Below are 25,368 nucleotides of genomic sequence, written 5' to 3' on the forward strand. Positions count from 1 at the left end.
GACTCAGAAGGCAGTCAAGGGGAAAGCATTGGCGGATCATCTGGTAGAAAATCCCGTAGACGAAGAACATGAAACATTAAAAACGTATTTTCCCGATGAGGAGCTGCCATTTATATGAGAAGATATCACCGAGGCATATGATGGTTGGAGGATGTTCTTTGACGGAGCGGCAAACTTCAAAGGGGTAGGTATCGGAGTTGTCTTAGTATCAAAAACTGGCCAACACTATCCGGTACCCGCAAAACTAAGGTTTCCATGCACCAACAATATGGCGGAGTATGAGGCTTGCATCTTGGGACTCAGGTTGGTCGTTGACATGAACGTTCAGGAGCTGCTAGTAATCGGAGATTCAGATCTTTTAGTACACCGGGTTCCAGGGGAATGGGCTATGAAGAACACCGAAATATTGCCATATTTTCACTGTGTACAAGAGCTGACCAAGAGGTTCATAAAGATAGAATTCAAACATATTTCGAGGATCCAGAATGAGTTCGCAGATGTGTTAGACACTTTTTCTTCCATGATACAACACCCAGACAAGAATTTCATTGATCCTATCCCAATAGGAATTCATAAGCAGCCAACTTATTGTGCTCATGTTAAAGAAGACACTGATGGAAATCTGTGGTTCCACGATATCAAGAAGTACCTGGAAAAGGGAGAATACCCAAAGACTACTACCCATACCTAGAAGTGCACGCTTCGAAGATTAGCCGACCATTTCTTTCAAAGCGGAGGAATTATGTATAAAAGGACTCCTCACCTGGGATTACTACGGTGTGTCGATGCCAAGGAGGCATCCAGATTGCTCGAGGAAATATATGCCGAAAACTGCAGATCGCACATAAATGGTTTCATCTTAGCCAAGAAGATACTAAGAGCAGGGTATTTCCGGATAACTATGGAAACAGACTGCATCAAGTATGTTCAGAAGTGTCACCAATGCCAGATACATGCTGACATGATACGAGTACCACCCAATGAACTCAATGCAACAAGTTCACCCTGGCCTTTCTCCGCTTGGGGTATGGATGTCATCGACCCAATCGAACCCGCTGCTTCAAACGGGCATAGGTTTATTCTGGTGGACATAGACTACTTCACAAAATGGTTTGAAGTTGTATCTTATAAAGCTGTAACTAAGAAGGTTGTAGCGGATTTTGTTCGGGACTGCATTGTTTGTCTATTTGGAGTATCGGAGTCAATAATTACTGACAATGCCGTCAATATCAACAGCGATATGATCAAAGCCATGTGTGAAACCTTCAACATCAAGCATAGGAACTCCACATCATACATGCCGCAAATGAATGGAGCCATAAAAGCTGCCAACAAGAACATCAAGAAGATATTGAGGAAAATGGTGGACAATTAAAAACAATGGCATGAGAAGCTGCCATTTGCTTTACTTGGATATCGTACCACAGTCCGCACATCAACTCGGGTAACTTCCTACCTACTGGTTTATGGTACTGAAGTCGATATTCCCGTCAAAGTGGAAATTCCTTCTTTAAGAATCATACAAGAAGCTGAGCTCAGTGATATAGAATGGGTATGAAGCCGGTATGAACAACTAGATCTTATTGACATAAAAAGAATGAATGCGGTATGCCACGGTCAACTCTACCATAACAGAATGGCGAGAGCTTTCAACAAAAAGTTCAGGCTAAGGCAATTCGCACCAGGGCAATTGGTGTTAAAACGAATCTTCTCGCACCAGGATGAAGCCAAGGGGAAGTTCTCATCCAACTGTCAAGGTCCTTACATGTTTCACCGAGTATTAATAGGAGGAACACTTATACTTGCAGAAATGGACAGGGAGATTTGGCAAACCTATCAATTCAGACGCAGTAAAGAGATACTATGCTTAAGATTGTTTGCAGTTTCTACTTGATGCAAATGAACTAAGCTTGACCTGATTCTCGTTTAAGAGGGGATATGTAGGCAGCCCTGTGGGTACAGTCACATCCTAATAAAATCATCATTTCTCCCATGATAAAAACTAGGGCAAGATCGTGAGTTTGTCCGATTTCATCACGTTTGGAACAGCCAAGGAATGTGTTGTTAGAAGTATGCACTTAAAATGGGGCAGAATTTTGAGGATGACCCTCAAAATTCTAAAGCAAGGAGGTTGCGATGTCTCGAAATGCGTCATAGTCATCAGTACATCCAAATTAGTTGATCTCGTGCATTTCAAACTTCTACATTTCAAAAAATAATAATTTGTCAAATACATACATGTTTTTCGAAAATTCATTTCTATGGCAGCCAAACGTTGCCCGGGGTAACTCAAGTAGGGTCTCAAGGTAAAAGGCAAAGCAAGAAAATCGAGAGCATGAGCCAACCGTTCCCCCGTTAACCTAAAATATTTCTTTGAATGCAGGCACAATAAACATAACAAGAATATTCGCAAATACGTACACACAGCAAAATCGCTATCTTCATAACAACAAAGTTGCCAAACGCAAAGACGTCAAGCTAAGAAATACTTCACTCTCTCATAACTATTCGTTGCTTTTCTTGAATATGGCTAAGCATTGCCCTCATCATCGCACAAGGCTAAACACTGCCTTCCTTGCATGAGACTAAGCATTGTCTCCATTCCTTGGATAAGGCTAAGCATTGCCTTTCTTTGCATGAGACTAAACACTGTCTCCACTCCTTACATGAGGCAAAGCATTGCCTCCATTATTGCATGAGGCTAAGCATTGCCTCCATTATTGCATAAGTCTAAGCATTGCCTCTCCTTACATGAGACTAAGCATTGTCTCCACTCCTTGCATAGGGCTAGGCACTGCCCTCACCTTGCATAAGGCTAAGCATCGCCTTTCTTCGCATGAGGCTAAACACTGTCTTTATTCCTTGCATGAGTCTAAGCATTGCCTCCATTATTGCATAAGGCTAAGCATTGCCTTTCCTTGCCAGAGACCAGGCATTGTCTCATTTCCTTGTATGAGGCTAAGCATTGCCTCCATTATCGCATAAGGCTAAGCATTGCCTTTCCTTGCCAGAGACTAAGCACTTTCTCCTTTCCTTGTATGAGACTAAGAATTGTCTCCAATCTTTGCATAGGGCTAGGCACTGCCCTTACCTTGCATAAGACTAAACATTGCCTCTCTTTGCATGAGACTAAACACTGTCTCCACTACACTTCATAAGGTTAAGCACTATCTCCCTTCTTCGTATAGGGCTAAGCACTACTCTCATCTCATACAAGACTAAGCCTTGTCTTTTCTCGTCCTCGCATATAACTAAGCATCACTTGTTTCCTCTATCAAACGATCATATATTTGCATCTCATGGGCTAAAACATTGCCACATTCTCCGAAGGTGTGATAGTCCGAAGGCACTATCCTCATGGCCTGAAGACACCATTCCATGGCCTAAGGATCTCTCGAAACTACACATCATTATTCAAAGGCATCATAGTCCAGAGGCACTATCCTCATGGCTCGAGGAAACCATTTCATGGCCTACGAATCCCTTACCATATGCTTCATGGCCCAGGACGTCATGGTCCAAAGACATCATCCTCATCGTCCGAGGACAACCTTCATTGTCCAAAGGGAATTTGCCTCATGTTTAAATTTTTGCAATAACCTATATATATTTGCATGCACCGTGTTTTAAGTTTTAAAGGTAACTCGGAAGGTAACCGTTCTATAAATAAGAGCAATCTTCGCACCGGTTTCCGTTCACATCATTTGACTGCCTTCAAACGTAACCGACGACCAGTAATTGACTACCTTTTACTCTATAACCAATCAAATATCTGCCTTGTGATACACCCGTAACGTCCAAACTTGCATTCATGACTACACTTAAATTTATCCATTACTTACAACACTATACTACCCCAAAAAGAACCTTTTCAAAACATACGACCACTCCTATAACAACTCCATCGATTTTGTTCGCCGTTGGATCCAAAACTACACACGACCTGATTCCCGTAAAACTAGGGATATGTAGGCAACTCAAGAGCCAGGGTTTGTCCCCCATTTTCAAAGTACATCATTCCTCACTCACTTCGGACAAAATTAGTCATCATTTTCTTTACCTCACAACTCTTTCATTCTTACCGGGTAAAGAGGGCCAGCTGTTGATACCTAATTTTGCCCTCATATTTTTTTCAATAGTATATATACTTTAAAAATAGCGTTCTGCATCATTATCTAATTTACAAGAGTCATATAAGTATTTTCTATAATTTTTTTATAATTTTTAATGCTTTAAAATTGTTTTTCCTGTATTTAAATTATTCAAATATTCATTAATTATCCCTTCAAATTATTGTGATGACTAAATCATCAAAATTTATTATTTACACCCACATATATGTTTTATAACATTTTTTACTTTATTTCACATAATTACATTAGTATTTTTAAGCTATTTACATAATTTTACAATAATAGCCTATATGCTATGTATAATTACAATTATTACATTATTCATGCTAAAATAGCATTTTAGTTTTTTTTTTTTACAATGTTAAGCTATTATTTTCAATCATTTTATTGCATAAGTAATATTTTATTACTTATTAATTATTTTTATTTAAATAATTTAGTGCATTTAATTTATAGCCCAAATTTGGAGCCAATTTCGGACCAATTCAATAGCCCAAATACCCATACCTCAGCCCAATAACGCCCCAGCCCAAACCAAATGACCCTCTTTAAAATAACCCGGTCGTGACCTGTTAGACAACCCGCCCCGCCAATTCCTTGATCCTGATCGTTGATCTTCCAAGATCAACGGTCTACAATCACCCTACCCTTTTAATTAGCCAACCCCCTCGAAACCCTAACCCATTTCCCCTAAACTGCCGCCCTAAAATCCTCTCTACTCTCTTCTTCTCCTCTCAAACCCTAACAACCGCCTCTTCAAATCTTCCCCAATTCAAGTTCTAATATGGAATCTCCCCATGATTTTCCTTCCATATATGTTTGATATCTCCACTATTTATATGGTATTGGTATCACATAATACTTGCCTATCTTTGGCAAGTATACGATCCGAAATAAAGAAACCATCTCCAGAACTTCGAGATTTAGATGATATTTTGTCTATATACACCTACTACCAGGCCTCATGGCTCTGATCCAGTGAGATTGTTTTTTCCATTTTTGTTCTTCATCTAAACTAGGGTTTCCCGGATTTTGCCCTAAAACTGATTCTAATTGATTTTTGCATGCTTCGTTTTCCTTATTTGTGTTTAATTTACTATCTTTCCTTGCTGGGTACTTAATTTTGATGCTATATAAACCCCTCCCAATTCCCCTTGGAAGGGACCTTAATCACTATTATTCTTTCATTCTCATTTGTTATACTCTTAAATCTGAGACCTTGGCCGGCTGAAAGCCAAGGCCATTAAAATTCGATTGTGTTCTTTCTCAGTACGAGCACTTCTCGGGGTTCATTCGAAACCCTTGGGAACTCTGACGCACTGGGAATTTGGGGATTATTCTGCTCTTTGTTACTGTTAATTGAATTACCTCTGGAAATTGCTCTTCTTATTGTTTGCTCGTTAATTTGTAACTGGTAAGTACCTTTGACTCTCGCAATTTCAATTTTTTCTATGCTTGTGTTCATGCTCTGTATATTTATGTCACTCAAAATTTGATGAACCAATATGCTACTATGTTTATGGTGCTCTTTGATTTGAAGTAATCTAGTAGTCTTATGTTTCCTAGCATCAGAACTTACCTAAGGCTCTAAGTTTCCTACTGTCTTAAGCCTGCTTAGCTTAGTATGTTTATGTATCGCTGAATGTTATTCTGCTGCTTGTCATGAGTTCATCTCCTTGTTTATTTCAGATTCTTATGATAGATTAGTCCACACCCAGAATTTGTCCTAATTTATTATTTCCTATTGTGTCATTCCTGTACATCTTGTTAATTTCTTTATGGTTGCTCTATGCATGTAACTTTTAAATGCTAGTGTTGCTTGAACTTCTGAACCAGCATGACATGTTTCCTTGCTACTTGTAAAGCATAATGTATTTGTTCAAGTTTGTATTCCTCAGATATTGCCCAAAGACTTCAGTACATAGTTTTTTCTTTATATATGTTCAACTAGTCTAAGTCTTGATGCCTACCTATCCTGTTAATTTTGGCAATGTTTCTGAACTTTGGTATTATGAATGATGCTCGTCATGTTAAGTCTTCCCATGTGATTATTTGTCAACCATTGTAGACTATGCCCACTAGTCTATTTGTTATGCTCACTAGGCTCCCATGTTAGAATTTCTATGTGTAGACTGTTATTTCACTTGTACCTACCCTTGATTATGCTAGACCTTCATGTAAAGCTCTTATGTCTAAAGTCCTTTAGGCTAATTTTGGATCATGCTTTACTTTGCAACTCTTTTTGGAATTGTTCATTATCCTATAGTGGACAATTCTGTCGTTCTTCAACTTTCTTTTTGGAATTACAAGCCTCAACTTGCCTCATATGTATCTTGTGTGCCTTCAATCTAGCCTAGTCTTGTTTATATGTCTTAACTAGGGATGTTGTTAGCTATATCTTTAAGAATTAAGTGTCTAAGATGTCCAGTTAATTCTATAAATAGTTTATCGCTTGTATGGCTGAACTTGGCATCTTTTTGGGTAAAGTAAGTCATTTATTTGGGCCTGGTATGTTGGACCTGTCGTTGTACTGAAAGTCTAGGATGGTCTGCATTTGGAATTTGGACTTGCAGTCCATATGAAGTTTTAAGCTGTTTTGAAGGCCCAGATGTGTTGCTGGGTTATTCTATATTTATGTTTGGGCCTGTAATCATTCAATATGGTCTGTAATAACTTGTAATGAAGAATGATGGGAAGTTAATAAAAAGGGGGCTGGGGTATTCCAATATTTGCATGAAAGGGTAGAAAACATGCCTATAGGGTCTAAGTGTTTTATGTGCTATTTTGTTAAACTTGCTCTATTTATGCACATTAATAGAAATCATGTCTATAGGACTCACGCACATACACTTCATTTAACTTGTCAAAATATGTTGACCCAAATAATTGTTGCATTGTTTCCATGTCTACTATTCAACACTTAGACAGCATGTCTATAGGATGAATAACACATGTTTGTTACTGCCCATCTAGATACCATGTCTATAGGTTTTCAATTAATAGATCAATTAATTACTTCTATTGCTTTTAGTGCACTGCTCCTATAATTGTCATGACTATGGATTCTAATCAATTAATTAGTAATTTTGTTATTATCATACTTTGACGACATATCTGTAGGGATAATTATATAAGACATATCTTAACTACTAAAAACCATGCCTATAGGATATTGACGCTTGCCTAAGAAACATGTTTATAAAATCAACACTAGTAAGCTGGTAATTCATATCGCTTCACTGCCTCATCGCGTGAACAATTAGAAATCATGCATATAGGACTTGTGATGCTTTAACTGGCCTATACGCTGCAGTACTATCTAGATAATATTAATCAGACTCACATAGAAACCATGCCTATAGGATTTAACAACCCAAATATGTTATAATTTTGAAACCGTCTACTGCATTACCAGAAATCTGCCCCCGCGCATTTGTTGTTATGTGTGGAGGCTAACTTGGTCCTTTAATTGTCTTTACATAAAGTCCAATCTGTTTTGAATGTCTCTTAGTTTTATTATTTTTTGAGCAACCTAAGTCAAGTCTAGAACCACCCAAATAGTAGGTCCAAAGCCTCATGGACTATAGGCACGGGACAGGTAGCGCACGCGTAGGGTACGACTTAGAATTGAATTAGAACGCTTTTAAGTAAACAACTTCAACATAGTAATCGGGTAGCAGGAGATGATAGTCTATGCCCGCTGAATAATATGAGCAACCCCTACCTAAAGGGAGTTGCAAAGTATTATTTATGTTTCACGGGGTGATCCTTTAGGCTAAAAAACTTAGGACCCCCCCCCCCTCCTTTCCTTTATATACTTGGTATTTACATTTAGTCATTTAGCATAGACCAATGCATTTGTATCCTTGTAATCATTTAGGATTTGTACCAATTCCCAATGTGTTATGATAAGACTCTTTGGCTTCTATACTTCCCTTTGTTTATTTGATCACCTAGCCAAATCACGTAATCTGCATAGTTTAAAGTTCGGCTGGGGCCCACAGTTATGGACTTCGAAGAGTGCCTAACACCTTCTCTTTGAGGTAATTTGAGCCCTTATCCGATTTTTGGTGACACTGACTAGTCAAACAAAGTTATTTGCAAATAGGTGTCCTAACGCACCTTAAAAATTGTTAGGTGTCGACTCTTATCTTTTAATACCCTCCTAATTTAAAAGTGTTGTCACACGTCGAAGCCCGCTTTCGCGAGAAAACGGGGCACGACAAGGAGACTAGTATATAAAGGGAGCCACTCATTTGTAGTTCACCAAGGAAACAATTGAAGTTCTCTCTAATACAAAGCTTCCTTTAACAATTCTCTTGGGCTCTTTCTACAATTATCTTAGCGGTCTTGAGTGTAGTAAGGCTGACTTGGCATAGCAAGAACGTGATGAAGATTTGCAAGATCGTGAGCGAGTTGTCAAGTGCCGCACATGTACTTAGTTAACGACTAACGACGTGACAACGTGGTATCATAGCAAAAGTTGCAACTAAGGGAATGGTGAACGACAGAGAAAATAACGTTGCCAACACCCAAGCCAACATCATCCAGGATGCTGCTGGCAAGAGTGGACGTAACAAAAAGAGAAATGCCACCAACAATGGCACCCGAGGTTGTATCAAGCAAAGGGCTTACATCCCAAGAACTATCTTCCATTGAGGCGAGCGAGGATGAAGTGGAGGTCCTACCCGAGGACGTCTCGCTCGGTAAAGAGTGGGTGATGAACATGAACGCGGGGATGGACGTCGTGGAGATTTTTGGCCAACACTTGGGGAAGGTGGAAGGCACCCTTAGCGTTTTTGAGGGGCACACTCTTGAAGAGATTGAGAGTATCTGAAATGACTTAGAGGGACGACACAGACCGAGATGGAACTAAGGAAAACCATCACTGCCTTAGAGTGTAGACTCATGGAGTCTTTGAGTACTATCTGTGCTATGAAGGCAAAGATAGAGTCACTCGAGGAGCATGTCAATGCTGGCGTGACCGAGGCAGCCAACAATGTTGTGGTCACGAAAGAGTCCAAGATCGACGCTCCCAAACCCTCGATGCTCAAAGGTGTTCGTGATGCACAAGAAGTGGAAAACTTCCTTTAGCACTTGGAGAACTACTTCAAGTACAGCAAAGTGAGGGACGACGAGGCCATGATCAACAATGCAGTGTTGTACCTCTCAAAGACTACCATGCTATGGTCGATAAGGAAGATGGCCTACATGGATAAAGGTCTATGTACTATTATCACGTTGCGATTAGTTCAAAGACGAGTTTAAGCGATAGTTCTTTCCAAACAATGTCTTGGACGAGGCAAGGTGCAAGCTTAGGGAGTTAAAGCAAATGGGGAGCATACGTGTCTATGTCAAGGAGTTCACTACTCTTATGCTTCAAATCCCCTACCTGACCAATGATGACTTGTTGTTTCACTTCATGGACAAGTTACAAAATGGGGCTAAGTAGGAGTTGCAATGCCGACAAGTCGCAGATATAGACCAAGCCATAGTGAAGGCTGAATCACTGATGGATTTCAGGCATGACAAGCATGACAAAGGAAAAGGCAAAGAATCAAAGGTTAACAATGTCAAAAGTGGGGGAGCCCGTGGCAAAGGCAAGGAGATACAACAACAATACTACAAGACTTAAGATTCCAAAAAGTTGAGTGGCCATCAGGGCTACGCCGAGAAGAAGGCACAGGCCGAGAAGAAGGGATGTTACATATGCGGAGGGTCGCACGGCTTCAGGAATTGTCCCGACCTAAAGAGCCTTAGTGCCATGGTCTATGAATGGAAGGAGCAGTCGCAAGTAGAGAGTTCGAGAACCGCACAGTTGGGTAAGATCGGATTATGTGGTGCTGTCACGAAGAAAGCTATCCAACCTAAAGAGAATGGAAATAAATACGTAGATCTCACCATCAACAACAAGCCTACTAGTGCAATGGTGGATACTGGAACAAGTCATAATTTCGTGACTGAGGCTGCCGCAAAGAAACTATAATTGAAGCTTTCTCCAACCAACTCTCGCATTAAGACTGTGTATGTCAAGGTACAGAATGCTCGTGGGGTATCTAATGGAGTTGGTGTCAAATTGGAAACTTGGAAAGGTATGACAAACTTTACCGTAACCGCTATGGATATCTTTGACATCATATTGGGGCAAGCGTTCTTTGGACATTGTCATACTTTGATCGACCCCTATCTCCAACATCTCTTAGTTATGGAGCAAGAAGGAGCTTGCATGGTACCTACAATGACTATGCAACACGGATAGAGACAAGAACAACTATCAACTATGCAGGTTTTCAAGGGGATCAAGAAGGGGGAGCCGACATTAGTGGCAACCATCACAAGTCCAGAGGAAGACAAGAGCTTTCAAGAGACACTGCCTCCTTGCATAGAGAAGTTGCTTGAGAAAAACAAACATGTCATGCACAAGGAGTTGCCTAAGCACTTGCCGCCTAGGCAAGAGATGAATCACAAGATTGAGTTGGATCCAGGGTCTAAGCCACCAGCACTTTCCCCATGTCGTATGGAATCTCCTAAGTTAGAGGAGCTCATGAAACAATTAAAAGAGCTGCTAGATGCTGGTCACATTCGCCTATCAAAGGCACCTTTCGATGCACCAGTATTGTTCCAGAAGAAGAAGGATGGATCGTTGCGCTTGTGCATAGACTACCGAGCACTTAATAAGGTCACAATGAAGAATAAGTACACGATCCCGCTCATTGCTGACTTGTTCGATAGACTTGGGCAAGCCAAGTACTTTACCAAGGTGGATCTTCGCAAGGGCTACTACTAGGTTCGCATTGCAGAAGGGGATGAGCCAAAGATAGCATGTGTGACGAGATCTGGAGCATTTTAGTGGTTGGTGATGCCCTTCGACTTAACCAATGCACCGGCCAAATTTTTCACCCTTGTGAATAACATTTTTCATCCCTGCCTTGATCAGTTTGAGGTTATCTACCTAGACGACATAGCCATCTACAACAACACCTTGGAGGAGCACATGGAGCACTTAAGGAAGGTTTTCCAAGTATTTTTGGAGAACGAGCTATACATCATGAGGGAGAAATGTGATTTTGTACAATCAAAGGTGTACTTCTTAGGCCATGTTATTAGCAATGGAGAGCTATGCATGGATGAGGCTAAGGTACGTTCTATCCAAGATTGGGAGGCACATATAAAGGTAACTGAGTTGAGACTCTTCCTTAGCTTTGTTAACTACTATCATCGGTTCATCAGTGGCTACTCAGCAAAGGCCGCACCATTAACTGAGTTTCTAAAGAAGAACAAGCCATGGGTTTGGACGGAGCATTGTCAAAGGGCGTTTGAATACCTCAAGGCAGCTGTAACAGAGGAGCCAGTCTTGGCATTACCTGACTTTGCAAAAACATTTTAGGTGCATACAGATGCCCCTGATTTTGCCATTGGGGGTGTCTTGATGCAGGATAAGCATCCCATAACATTTGAGAGCCGCAAGTTAAATGAGACGAAGCGGCGTTACATGGTGCTAGAGAAGAAGATGACTGCCATTTTGCATTGCCTTCGTACGTGGCGACATTATTTGGTCGGGTCGAGGTTTGTGGTCAAGACTGACAATGTAGATACTAGCTACTTTCAAACGCAGAAGAAGCTCATACTAAAACAGGCTAGATGGAAGGATTTCTTGGCCGAATTTGATTATGTGCTGGAGTATAAGCTGGGCGAAGGTAACATTGTAGCCGATGCCTTGAGCCAAAAAATCGAGCTTACTGCAATCACTTCAACAAGATGGGACATTCGTGAGGATATAAAAGAAGGCATGCAGCAAGATCCAACAGCCAAACAACTTAACAAGTTAGCCAACCAGGGCAATATGAGACATTTTTGGGTCGAAGATGGCCTACTATTTACCACAGGTCGGCGGGTCTACGTGCCTAAGTTTGGAGACATTAGATGGTGAATCACAAGGGAGAGTCGTGACACAATGTGGGCTGGACATCCAGGCCAACGTCGCACTAGGGCCTTGGTTGAGTCAGTCTACTATTGGCCACGTATGTGAGATGACATAGAGTCTTATGTACGGACTTGTCTTGTCTATCAACAAGACAAGTTTGAGCAACAAAAACTCAGAGGACTTTTGGAGTCACTACCAGTTTTAGAACATCCATGGGAAAGCGTGACTATGGACTTTATCATTTGCCTACCGAAGTCCAACGGTTATGGTAAAATATGCCACCTTCATGCCCAAATCACCAGGTTGCACTGCCAAGGAAGCCGCAAAACTATTCTTTAAGAACATGGTGAAGTATTGGGGCTTACCAAGGCATAATATCAATGATCGAGACCCCCGTTTTACTGGAAGTGTTTGGAGAGAGTTATTCGACATACTTGGCACGCAACTGCACTTTTCCACTAGTTTCCCCCCCAGATGGATGGACAAACAGAACGGGTCAATGCCTTACTAGAATGCTACTTGAGGTATTATGTAAGCGCGCATCAGAAAGATTGGGCAAGGCTCCTAGACATCGCCCAATTCTCTTATAACTTTCAGCGGAGCTAGCCACAGGCCAACATCCACAAACTCCAAATTCATTACCAACCGCATTCGAGGGAATGAATTTGGGGGCTTATTATAAGGCCAAAGGATGGGCGGAGCATCTTGACACTGCTAAGTCCTACTTGGATGGGGAAGCTAAGAAGATGAAGAAGTTTGCGGACCGTAAGCGGCATCCCACGAACAATAGAGTTGGGGACATGGTCATGGTGAAGTTTAACCCAAGACAGTTCAAGACACTGCGGGGCATGCATCAGAATCTAATTCGCAAGTATGAAGGGCCATTTAAGTTCTTCGCCAAGGTAGAAAAGATCTCCTACAAGCTTGACATGACATCGTATCTTAAGATCTACCATGTCTTCCATGCCAGCATGCTTAACCCATATCATGAAGATAAGGATGATCCGAGTAGGGGCTAATCAATTCGAGCGCCTATAACTATCACCTTCTTGCATGATAGAGAGATTGAGGCTATCATGGATTACCAGGCCAGGTGACAACAAGGGCAAAAAGCCACCGCTATGTTCCTTGTACATTGGAAGGGGAAATCACCGGAGGAGGCCACATGGGAACGATATGAAGACTTATGGCAATTCAAAGATAAGATCCGAGAGTTTAGGCAGCAGCATTGCGTCGTGGTCGTTGCAACATTAGGTGAGGGAGTGTGTGATGACCCTCCATGTCATCATACCACATAGGTGCCATTTGGCATATATTAAAGCCACGTGAAAGATTACATAGGAGGAAGGCTAGCATTTGTGAGAAGATTCTAGAAAAGTATAGACATTTCTTTTGGAAGACCCTAGATCCCTATGGATTTGCTAGGAAAGTCCTTGGAATCTTCTAGGCTTGTAGAGAATTCTAGAGAAAGCCATTATCTTGTAAATATTAAGGACTTGTGTAACAATTAATATTTATACACTAGCCCCTAGGAGACTAGTATATAGAGGGGACCATTAATTTGTAATTCACCAAGCAAACAATTAAAGTTCTCTCTAATACAAAGCTTCCTTTAACAATTCTCTTGTGTTCTTTCTACCATTATCTTAGCGATCTTGAGTGTAGTAAGGCTGACTTGGCATAGCAAGAACGTGAGCAAGTTGTGCAAGATCGTGAGCGAGTTGTCAAGTACCGCACGTGTACTTAGTTAACGACTAAGGATGTGACATTAAGGTTAGAAATTAATGGGTGATGATGGATATGGAAGGAAATAAGTTAAAGTACACAAACCTATGAAAGGATCATAAATTTTCTCTTTAAAATTGCCTCTAGGCCGAGCTCAAAAGGAAAGATGGTGAAAAATGAGTGAAATCCCAATTTTTAGAAGTTTATATGACTGGGCGTCAGGTGTTTATCGCGTACGCGAGATACTTGATGCGTTCGCAAAGGGCACTGCCTAGTTTGCTTACGCGATCGCGAAATACCCTACGCGTTCGTGAAAATATCTTCACGTTCGCGAAGTACAATTCCTCCCCAGTTCCCAATTACTCTTCGCGATCGTGGGAGTATCTTCACGATCGCGAAGAAGAACACATCATTAACTAGCAGAAGCTAAACTAGCAATTTCCTTAAGTTCAAAAATATTTGCAACCTATTTGAAACTCACCCGAGCCCTCGGGGCTCCAAACCAAGCATGCACACAAGTCCAAAATATTATATGAACTCGATCGCGCGATCAAAACACCAAAATAACACCTAGAACTACGAATCGGACACCAAAACGAAACGAATGAAATTTTCAAAGATACTTAAGAACTTTCATTTTAACAATCAGACGACCGAATCACATCAAATAAATTTCATTTTGCAACAAATTTTGAAGACAAGTCATAAATACTGTAATAAACTTATACCAAGTTCTGAAACCAGAATCCGGACCTGGTAGCAACAAAGTCAAACTACGGTTAAACTTTGAATTTCTTTAAACCTTTAAACTTCTAGTTTTAAACAAATTGTGATAATTCAAGCTAGGGACTTACGAATTCGATTCCGGGCATACGCCCAAGTCCCAAATCACAATACAGACCCACCGAGACCGTCAACATACTAATCTGAGTCTGTTACACAAAATGTTGATCGAAGTTAACTCAAATGAGTTTTAAGGCACGATTTCACATTTTCATCAATTTTCTCATAAAAACCCTCCTGAAAAAGGACATAGATTGCGCACGCAAATTTAGGAAGGATAAACGGAGCTAATCGAGGTTTCAAAATAGAGAATTGAGGGCTAAAACTGAAGATGACCTATCAGGTCATCACATTCTCCACCTCTAAAAGAAATGTTCATCCTCGAACGGACATAAACAAGTACCTAGACTAGTGAAAAGGTGTGGATATCTACTCTGCATGTTTGACTCGGTCTCCCACTTGGCTGCCTCTATCGGTTGACCTCTCTACTGCACTCGAACTAAAGGATACCTCTTAGACTTTAACTGTCGAACCCACCGGGCTAGAATAGCGAACCGGCTCCTCATCATAAGTCAAAATCCTTGTTAAATTGCACCGAGCTGAAATCTAAACACATGGGACGGATCACCATGATACTTCCGGAGCATGGACACATGGAACACCGGATGGACTACTGATAAACTAGGTGGCAATGCGAGCTTGTATGCCACCTCACCCACTCTCTCAAGAATCTCAAAGGTCCTCAAATTGCCCTTCTTTCCGAACCTCATCACATCCTTCATAGGTGAAAACTGGAGAAATACCCTCTCTCCAAACATGAATGCAACATCACGAACTCTTTGGTCGGCATAACTTTTCTGCCTAGACTGAGCTGTGCGAAGTCGATCCTGAATAATCTTGACCTTATCCAAGGCATCATGTACCAAATTTGTACCCAACAACCGAGCCTCCCCCGGCTCAAAAACTGGAGAACGGAATTGCCTCTCGTATAATGCCTCATAGGGAGCATCTGAATGTCGAGTTGTAGAAGTTATTGTAGGCAAACTCCGCAAGTGACAAGAACGGATCCCAATAACCCCAGAAATCCATAACACAAGCGCGAAGCATATCCTCCAATATTTGAATAGTGCACTTAGACTGTCCTTCCGTCTGGGGATGAAATGTTGTGCTTAACTTAACCTGCGTGCCCAACTCACGATGTACATCCCTTTAGAAGTGTGAGGTGAACTGCATATTTTGATAAGAAATTATAGACACAGGCACACCGTGAAGACGGACGATCTCACGGATGTAGATCTCAGCTAACCGCTCTGAAGAATAGGTAACTGCCATTGGAATGAAATGTGCTGACTTGGTTAACCTGTCCACAATGACCCATACCGCGTCAAAATTCTTCTGAGTCTGTGGGAGTTCAACAACAAAATCCACAGTAAAATGCTCCCGCGTCCACTCAGGAATCTATAACCTCTGAAGCAAACCACCAGGCCTCTGATGCTCATACTTAATTGCTGACAATTTAGACACCGAGCTACATATGCAACTATATCCTTCTTCATCCTCTTCCACCAATAATGCTGCCACAAGTCCTGATACATTTTAGCGGCGACGGATGAATAGAATATCGGGAACTGTGGGCCTCCTCAAGAATCAACTCACGAAGCCCATACATAATGGGCACACAAATACAAAAATCCCATCATCTCCAACAGTAACCGGCTTGGCACCACCGTGATGCGCTCCCTAATGCAACACCATGATGCGCTCCTTAAGGACAAGCAAATGAGCATCATCATACTGATGCTCCCTGATACGCTCATACAAAGAAGACCTAACGACTGTGCAAGCTAGAACACAACTGGGATCTGAAACATCTAACCATATGAACTGACTGGAAAAAGACTGAACATCTGCAGCAAGCGGCTTCTCAGTAACTGGAATATACACAAGGCTACCCATACTCATAGATCTTCTACTCAAGGCACCAGCCACCACATTGGACTTCCCGGGATGAGACAAAATGGTGATATCATAGTTTTTCAACAGTTCCAACCACCTACTCTAACTCATGGTGAGATCATTTTTCTTGAACAAGTACTATAGACTCCGATGATCCATGAATACCTGACACGACATGCAGTAAAGATAGTGCCTCCAAATTTTCAGCGCATGAACAATGGATTCCAATTCTAAGTCATGAAGAGGATAATTCTTCTCATGAACCTTCAACTGCCACGACGCGTATGCAATTACCCTATCATCCTGTATCAATATTGTACTGAGCCCAATATGAGATACATCACAATACAATGTGTAAGATCCCGAACCTGTGGGCAATACCAACACTAGTGTCGTAGTCAAATCAGTCTTGAGCTTCTAAAATCTCAGCTCACACTCATCCGACCATCTGAATGGGGTGCCCTTCTGGGTCAATCTGGTCAATGGAGTTGCTATAGATGAAAACCCCTCCACGAACCGGGGATAATAACCTGCCAAACCCAGGAAACTCCGAATCTCTGTAGATGAAGTAAGTCTAGGCCAGTTCTATACTGCCTCGATCTTCTTAGGATCCACATTTATGCCCTCTGCCGATACAACGTGCCCCAAAAAGGCGACTGAGTCTAACCAAAACTCACACTTTGAAAACTTGGCATATAAGTGACTATCCCTCAAAGTATGAAGTACAATTCGAAGATGATGCTCATGCGCTTCTCGACTACGGGAGTAGATCAAAATATCAGCAATGAATACAATCACAAAAGAATCCAAATAGGGCTTGAACGCCCAATTTATCAAATCCATAAATGATGTCGGGGCATTAGTCAACCTAAATAACATCACTAGGAACTCATAATGCCCATACCGAGTCTGAAAAGCCGTCTTAGGGACATCAGATGCCCTAATATTCAACTGATGGTATCTATACCTCAAATCAATCTTCGAAAACACTTTGGCACCCTGAAGCTAGTCAAATAAGTCATCAATCTTCGGCAACGAATACTTGTTCTTGATAGTGACCTTGTTTAACTGCTGATAGTCTATACACATCCTCATTGATTCATCTTTCTTCTTCACGAACAACTGGTACTGAATCCATAGAAGGAACCTCCGCACTAGAATCGCGAATATAAGCTAAATAAGCTAGACACCCCTTCTCGACCATACGTCGAGTCTTCACAAAAGAGATAACCTTGCTGGTGGAATGGCCAGGAGTCCCCTTTCACTCTAATCGAGGCAACCCCAGCATGGCTAAGGTCACCGCCTTGGCGTGACAATCTAATATAGCATGATAAGGTGACATCCAATCCATACCCAAGATGACATCAAAATCTACCATATCAAGAAGTAGGAGATCTACGCTAGTCTCAAGACTCCCAGTAGTAACCACACACAAGCGATAGACACGATCTACAATAATAGAATCTCCCACAAGTTTGGACACATACACAGAAGCACTCAAATAATCACGAGGCACAGCTAGATATGAAGCAAAATAGGATGACACGTAGGAATAAGTATAGGCCGGGTCAAATAGAACTGAAGCTTCTCTATGGAAAACTAGAACAATACCTATGATAACAACGTCAAATGACTCAGCCTCAGGCCAAGATGGGAAAGCATAAAATCAGGGTTGGGCCCCACCACTCTGAACTATGTCTCTGGGATGGGCTCTAGCTGGCTAGCCTCCACCTCTAACGGCCTGACCCCCACCTCTAGTTGCCTGACCCCTGCTCCTGGATGGCTGAGCGGGCGATGGAGAAACCAGTGCCGGTACCATGGCACGAGAACTTTGTTGTGGCATGCCACCTAATAATCTCAGACAGGACCTCCTGATGTGCCCAGTACCGCCACACTCAAAATACCCATTCTGCTATTGTGGTTGCTGAAACTGAAGCAGACCTGAAAGGGCCGGATAACCACGGTGATAGCTTTGAATCGAAGTCCCACAGATAGGAGCATATGCTGAATTGTAGGCTAGCTGCCCAAAATAAGGCACATAAGGACCATGACTCCCTGAACCACTATGAGATGCCTGAAGCGGGGACTCGAATGGAATGGGAGGATGGCTGATGAGTGGGGATTTTGACTACTTATTAGCACATTTTTGCTTTTGTTTTAGTCTAAAAGCATTTATTTGTGTTCCCAAGCACTGATGAAATATGCTTACTTGCAGGAATGGTAGAAAATGAGTCTCAAAAATTAAATCCAACTCATGAAGGAGTAATCTGAACCAAGGACAAAAAGTGCGGACCGCAGATTCTCATCTACGGCCGCAGATTATGAAACAAACGCCATCACAGACCTATGAGAAGTGCAGTCCGCACATGAAATGTGCAGCCGTAGAAGCAAAGCAAGACCAAAAGTTCGGAGAACATGCATATAAAGATCAACGGAAGTAAGGACTGCACAATTATTGTGCGGCCGCAGAAGATCAGCTATGCGGTCACAGTTGTATTTGTGCAGTCTGTAGAAGAGCCATGTGCGGTCGCACTCCAAAATATGCGGACCGCAGAAAGAGAGAGATGCGGTCGCGGTTCAGAATTGTGCGGTCGCAAGATTCCAATCCTATCAAGCTGAAGCAAAGTGCAAACCGCACATGGAATTGTGCGGCCACAGAACCTCCAAAAGGGCAATTGTGTCCGAAAATTCCAGCACTGTATAAATAAAAGTGTTTCATTTTTTTAGGTCAATGTTTGTAACTTTTGACATCAACAGCCGTTTACTTTGCTTATTTTAGTAGTTCTAGCTATTTTGAGCTTTTTGAATATTAGTTTTATCATTTTAAGCATTAATATGGGTTTAATTATCACTTCTTCTTTATCTTCTAATTTAAGTATGAGTAGCTAGATTTTGATGGGTGTTTGATTTATTGCTTGTTTATGGTTGGGTGCTGATTATCTAGCCTTGTTCTTGCTTTTAATTGAAGATTTAATGATTGAAAATATTATTTCATGCCTAATTGACTTTGTCTCTACTTGAGAAAGAGAGACTTAGACTAGAAAAACATGGCTAGCGAGGAATTGGGTTAATCGAGAGATTGATAAACCCAATTAAAGGGTTGAATCTAGAGATAGTAAAACCTGACCTGAGCTTATTATCAACTGCTTTGTTCAATACCCATTTGGACTTGAGAAAGCCAAATTGGGCAAAATCACTCTCTGACCGAGAGGTATTGAGTGAGTACTTGAGTGTTGATAGTTATAATACACCCCCACCAATAAAACAAGCTTTAAGGCTTACAACCCATTAAGCGAACACCTAGGTGAAGGTCATAACTCTTGGACTTTTCTATCATTTGAAAACAACCAAAAACAATTTCCTAGTTTAAATTCTTAGTTTGTAATCTTAGTTTAAATTAGACCTAGAAACAACCCAAGTTTGTGGAAGTGCAATTTGAGATAATTCAAGCTCATACACTATAATATATATCCCTAAGACCCATTCATAGCTCCCTGTGGAAAATCAACCCTGTCTCCTTGTTGGGTACTACTATTTAATCGACCGTTTTCATATCCTCAAAAAGAAGAGTGAAATTGGACAAGATCAATTTTTGGCGTCGTTGCCGGGGAGCTAACAATGGTGTTAGCTATATATTTAGGTGTGTTTTTTGGAATATCTTTTTTTCCTTCCTTGTTACTAACGTGTGAGTATTGTAGGTGCAATCATGGCAAACAACGAGTTCGAAAACATAGCCGTGGGGGATGTGGACGTTGATGATGATGCAATGGATAATGTCCATCTTGAACCTCAAGCCAATAGACGAGGCCGGCCTCCTTAAGACAATGTGCATGTTCCACCCCCATCTCTACCACGAGCGGCTCCACACCGGGTGTTGCCGAATGAAGAGTATGAAAGTGCTATAGTCCCACCTCGTATTAGGGCGGGCAACTTTCAAATAACCAATGTGATGCTCACTTTGCTCGAGCAACAAGGGTTGTTCATCAGTGCACCAGGTCAAAATGCATATAAACATTTGAAGGGGTTCATTGATACGTGTTGGGGGGGCAAACAAACAAATGTCTCCGAGGACACTTTGAGGCTAAGGCTTTTTCCCTTCTCTCTACGGGGGAAAGCCTTAGATTGGTTGGAACATTTTCCAAATCATTCCATTCATACTTGGGATGAACTAGCGGAGAAATCTATTTCAAAGTAATTCTCTCCCGTACACATGGCCATTCTTCGGGATGAAATTCTAGCATTCAAGAAAGAGCCTAATGAACCACTACAAAAGATATGGGAAAGATATAGGACAATGGTGAAAGAGTGCCCTAACAATGATTTGACGGAGAACATGACTCAACAAACTTTCTATCCGGGGATCAACAACACCAACCAATGTGTAGTGAATCAACTTGCCGGTGGGAACTTCATGACTACGCCTTATGCGGAGGCGTGTGATATTTTGTATGAAATGGAGGATACTTCATTGGCATGGCAATATAGATCCAATGTCCCACAAGGTGATCCAAATGTGATTCTTCTTCATAAAGAGTTACATGACCATGGGCAAGCAATAGCCGAGCGGACAACCATCATGAACTAATTGGCAAATGCTCAACTTCAAAAAGTGCAAAACCCGAGGCAAGTCAATGCTATGGAGGGAGTCAATATGATGGTAAACAAGAGAATACCAAGAAGTCCACATGTGCAACAAAGAATGTACAATTTTATGCAAGATGATAGTGGGTTTGATCAAGGAGATTCTTACAATGATCAAGATGAAGAGGTCCAATATGTGAAAAACTTTCAATGGTAAATAAACAACTACCAAGGCCTTAGTCAACAACAATGGAGACCTTCGAATAATCAAGGCAATTGAAATAGTGGAAACAATCAAGGCAATTGGAGTGGAAGCAATAACCAAGGGAATTGGAAAAACAATAATAATCAAGGAAATTAGGGACGCAACAACCAAGGAGGGTGGAACAACAACCAAGGAAATCAGGGGTCGGGTTTTCAAAGGTCCCCAATGTACCAACAACCGAGCAACCCACCTCTTTATCCTTCTCATGGTCCTAGTTCCTCCAACAATGAAATGGGTCGTATTGAGAACATATTCAAGCAATTAATGGAGAAGAATGCATATTTCGATGACCAACTTGCTTCACACAACACATCAATCCATAACTTAGAAGTGCAAATGGGTCAAATCTCTCAAACTTTAAATTCTCGTCCTAAAGGGGCACTACCAAATAATACGGTAGTGAACCCGAAGGGTGGGAACACTACGGGGCATGCCATGGCCATTACTACAAGAAGTGGAAAAGGTGGGAATGTACCTACCTCAAGCTAAAGGCGACTCGTGGATGATGAGCAAGTGGTAGAAGAAGAGGAGATCCCGAACAATGTGGTACAAGCAAATGATGAAGTGCAGATTAATATTGATGACGCGGTGGAAGAGACTCAAGAGGATGTGAACCCATTGAGGGATCATGTGATTGACATACCGGAAATGTAGTGCAAAAAGCTAAGGTACCATTGCCTAAGCCACCTCCTCCCTATCCTCAAAGGCTTGCCAAGAAAAATGGCGAGAATCAATTCAAGAGGTTCATTGATATGATGAAGAGTCTCTCTATAAATATGCCATTAGTTGAAGCGTTGGAGCAAATGCCCGTATATCCTAAGTTTATGAAAGACTTGGTGACAAAGAATAGATTGATGAATTTTGAAACGATCAAAGTCACTCACCAAATGAGTGCAATTGTGAATTCGATGGGTCCAAAGTTGGAAGATCACGTTGCTTTCACAATTCCTTGTACCATTAGAAGTGCCGAATTTGCAAAAGCTCTCTGTTACCTTGGAGCGAGTATCAACTTGTTGCCATATTCGGTTTTCAAAACATTGGGAATTAGGAAACCAAGACCCACATCTACGAGATTACAAATAGCCGACCGTACAATGAAGAGACCGTTGGGGTGATTGAGGATGTATTGGTTCGGGTTTACAAGTTCATTCTCTCGGCGGATTTTGTTATTCTTGATTATGAAATGGACTATGAGGTGCCGATTATTCTTGGTAGACCTTTCCTTGCTGCGGGAAAGGCTCTTGTTGATGTTGAAGCTGGTGAACTCACTTTTCAGGTGGGTGATGAAAAGTTGGTGTTCCACGTGTGCAAATCTATGAGGCAACCGAATAGCAATGAAGTGTGTTCATTCGTGTACTTGGTGACCGATGTGATTATTGATGATACAAGTGCCACGATTAATGTGGGTGACATGTTGGAGGCCGTTTTTCTAAATTTTGATGATGATGAAATGGATGGCTTCATGGAATGTGTAAATTCTTTGCAAGGGATGAGGTCATACAATTATGCACCTCGGAAACTTTCCTTGGATCTCGAAAATAGGAAAACTCCTCCTACAAAGTCGTCAATTGAAGAGCCTCCTATCTTGGAGTTGAAGCCATTGCCTCCACATCTTAGGTATGAATTCCTTGGCCCTTCCTCTACTTTACCGGTAATTCTTTCCTCTTGTTTGACTAACGTGCATGTTGACTCTACATTGGCGGTGCTCCACAAGAGGAAGAAAGCTATTGGGTGGACTTTGGCGGATATTCAGGGAATAAGCCTTGTATTTTGCATGCACAAGATTAACTTGGAGGAATATGCCAAACCCTCCATTGAATCAAAGGAGACTCAACGAAGCCATGCAAGACGTAGTCAAAAAGGAGATCATAAAGTGGTTAGATGCCGAGGTTGTCTACCCCATTTCCGACAGTTCGTGGACTTCTCCGGTGCAATGTGTTCCAAAGAAGGGGGCATAACTGTGGTCACCAATGATAAGAATGGGTTAATTCCGATAAGAACGGTGACCGGGTGGAGAGTGTGTATGGACTATCGGAAACTAAATAAAGTCACAAGGAAAGACCATTTCCCACTACCCTTTCTTGACCAAATGCTTAATAGGTTGGACGGCCGGTCATTCAATTACTTTCTAGATGGATATTCGGGCTACAATCAAATCCTTATTGCCCCGGAAGATCAAGAGAAAACAACCTTCACTTGTCCCTATGGCACTTTCGCTTTCAAGAGGATGTCATTTGGCTTATGCAATGCACTGGCAACTTTTCAATAGTGTATGATGGAGATCTTTCCGGATATGGTAGAGGACTACCTTGAAGTCTTCATGGATGACTTTTCGGTAGTCGGGGATTCCTTTGATGATTGCTTGGCAAATTTGGATAAGGTTTTGGCAAGGTGTGAAGAAACGAACTTGGTGTTGAATTGGGAGAAAATGTTATTTCATGGTTGAGGAGGGTATTGTCCTTGGCCAAAAAATTTCAAATAAGGGAATAGAGGTCGACAAGGCAAAAATAGAGCTGATTTCTAAACTTCCACCTCCAGCATCCGTGAAGGGCGTGAGAAGTTTCTTGGGTCACGCGGGGTTCTACCGGCGTTTCATAAAGGATTTTTCCAATGTGGTGAAACCTTTGTGCAAGATTTTGGAGAAAGATGCTAAATTTCACTTCAATGATGATTGCAGGAGAGCATTTATATTGCTCAAGTTCAAGTTGATAACTACTCCCATTATCACCGCCCCGAATTGGAGCATTCCTTTTGAGCTCATATGTGATGCTAGTGATATGGTGGTTGGAGCAGTTTTGGGGCAACGTATCAACAAAATCTTTCATCCAGTCTACTATGCTAGTAAGACAATAAATGATGCCCAATTCAATTACATTGTGACCGAAAAAGAGCTCCTTGCCATTGTGTTTGCTATTGAGAAGTTTCGCCTGTACTTGATGGGTGCAAAAGTGATTGTTCACACGGATCATGCGCCACTTTGTTACCTTATGAGTAAGAAAGATACCAAAGCCCGGTTGATGAGATGGGTGCTTTTGTTGCAAGAGTTTGACATAGAAATCCAAGATCGAAAAGGAAGTGAAAACCAAGTGGCGGGCCACTTGTCTCGTTTGGAGGAGGAGGGGAGGCCGCATGATGGACTTGAAATCAAAGACTCCTTCTCCGATGAGCAACTCTTATCCATTTCAATAAAAGAGATGCCATGGTTCGCGGATCTAGAAAATTTTCTTGTGAGTGGTATTATCCCGGATGAGTTCTCTTCAAACCAAAGGAAGAAGCTCAAACGAGATTGTCAAGACTATTATTAGGATGAACCGCATCTTTTTCAAATTTATACGGATGGAGTGATTAGAAGATGCATACTGGAGGAGGAACAAGTTGAAATTCTTGGGACTTTTCATTCTTTGTCGTAAGAGGGTCACCATGGTGGAGCAAGAACGGCGGCCAAAGTGCTAAGTTGTGGTTTCTATTGGCCCACTCTTTACAAGGATGCAAGTGATCTAGTCAGGCGTTGTTATGAATGTCAAAGGGCCGGTGGAATCTCAAAGAAAAATGAAATGCCCCTCACCACCATTTTGGAGATTGATATTTTCGATGTGTGGGGTATTGACTTCATGAGACCTTTTGTGAGTTCTTGTGGAAACACCTACAAGGTCGCAGTTGATTATATGTCTAAATAGGTTGAGGCCGTTGCTTTACCCAACAATGAAGCAAGAAGTGTGGTGGCATTTTTGAATAAGAACATCTTCACAAGATTTGGTACTCCGCGGGCTATCATAAGCGATGGTGGGTCATATTTTTGCAACAAAGCTTTTGACATCTTGCTTAGCAAGTATGGTCTCACTCATTAAGTTATGACTCCCTATCATCCTCAAGCAAGTGGTCAAGTGGAAGTTTCCAACTGGGAGATAAAGAGTATTTTGTCCAAAACAGTGAATGTTAACCGGACGGATTGGTCAAAGAAGCTTGATGATACACTATGGGCTTATCGGACTGCTTTCAAA

The 25,368-nt window shown here is 41.6% G+C and overlaps 2 protein-coding genes across 2 annotated transcripts; both read left to right on the plus strand.

Annotated features, from left to right (window-relative positions):
- Positions 1–268: 268 nt before the first annotated feature.
- Positions 269–691, plus strand: LOC138897070 (uncharacterized). The gene has a single exon (XM_070183024.1). The coding sequence runs from the start codon at positions 269–271 to the stop codon at positions 689–691; it is 423 nt and encodes a 140-aa protein (XP_070039125.1).
- Positions 692–22,143: 21,452 nt separating this feature from the next.
- LOC138897071 (uncharacterized) lies at positions 22,144–22,482 on the plus strand. Its single transcript, XM_070183025.1, has one exon. The coding sequence runs from the start codon at positions 22,144–22,146 to the stop codon at positions 22,480–22,482; it is 339 nt and encodes a 112-aa protein (XP_070039126.1).
- The last annotated feature ends 2,886 nt before the right edge of the window (positions 22,483–25,368 follow it).

The sequence above is a fragment of the Nicotiana tomentosiformis genome, chromosome 8 (genome assembly GCF_000390325.3).
Source record: "Nicotiana tomentosiformis chromosome 8, ASM39032v3, whole genome shotgun sequence".
Taxonomy (NCBI): domain Eukaryota; kingdom Viridiplantae; phylum Streptophyta; class Magnoliopsida; order Solanales; family Solanaceae; genus Nicotiana; species Nicotiana tomentosiformis.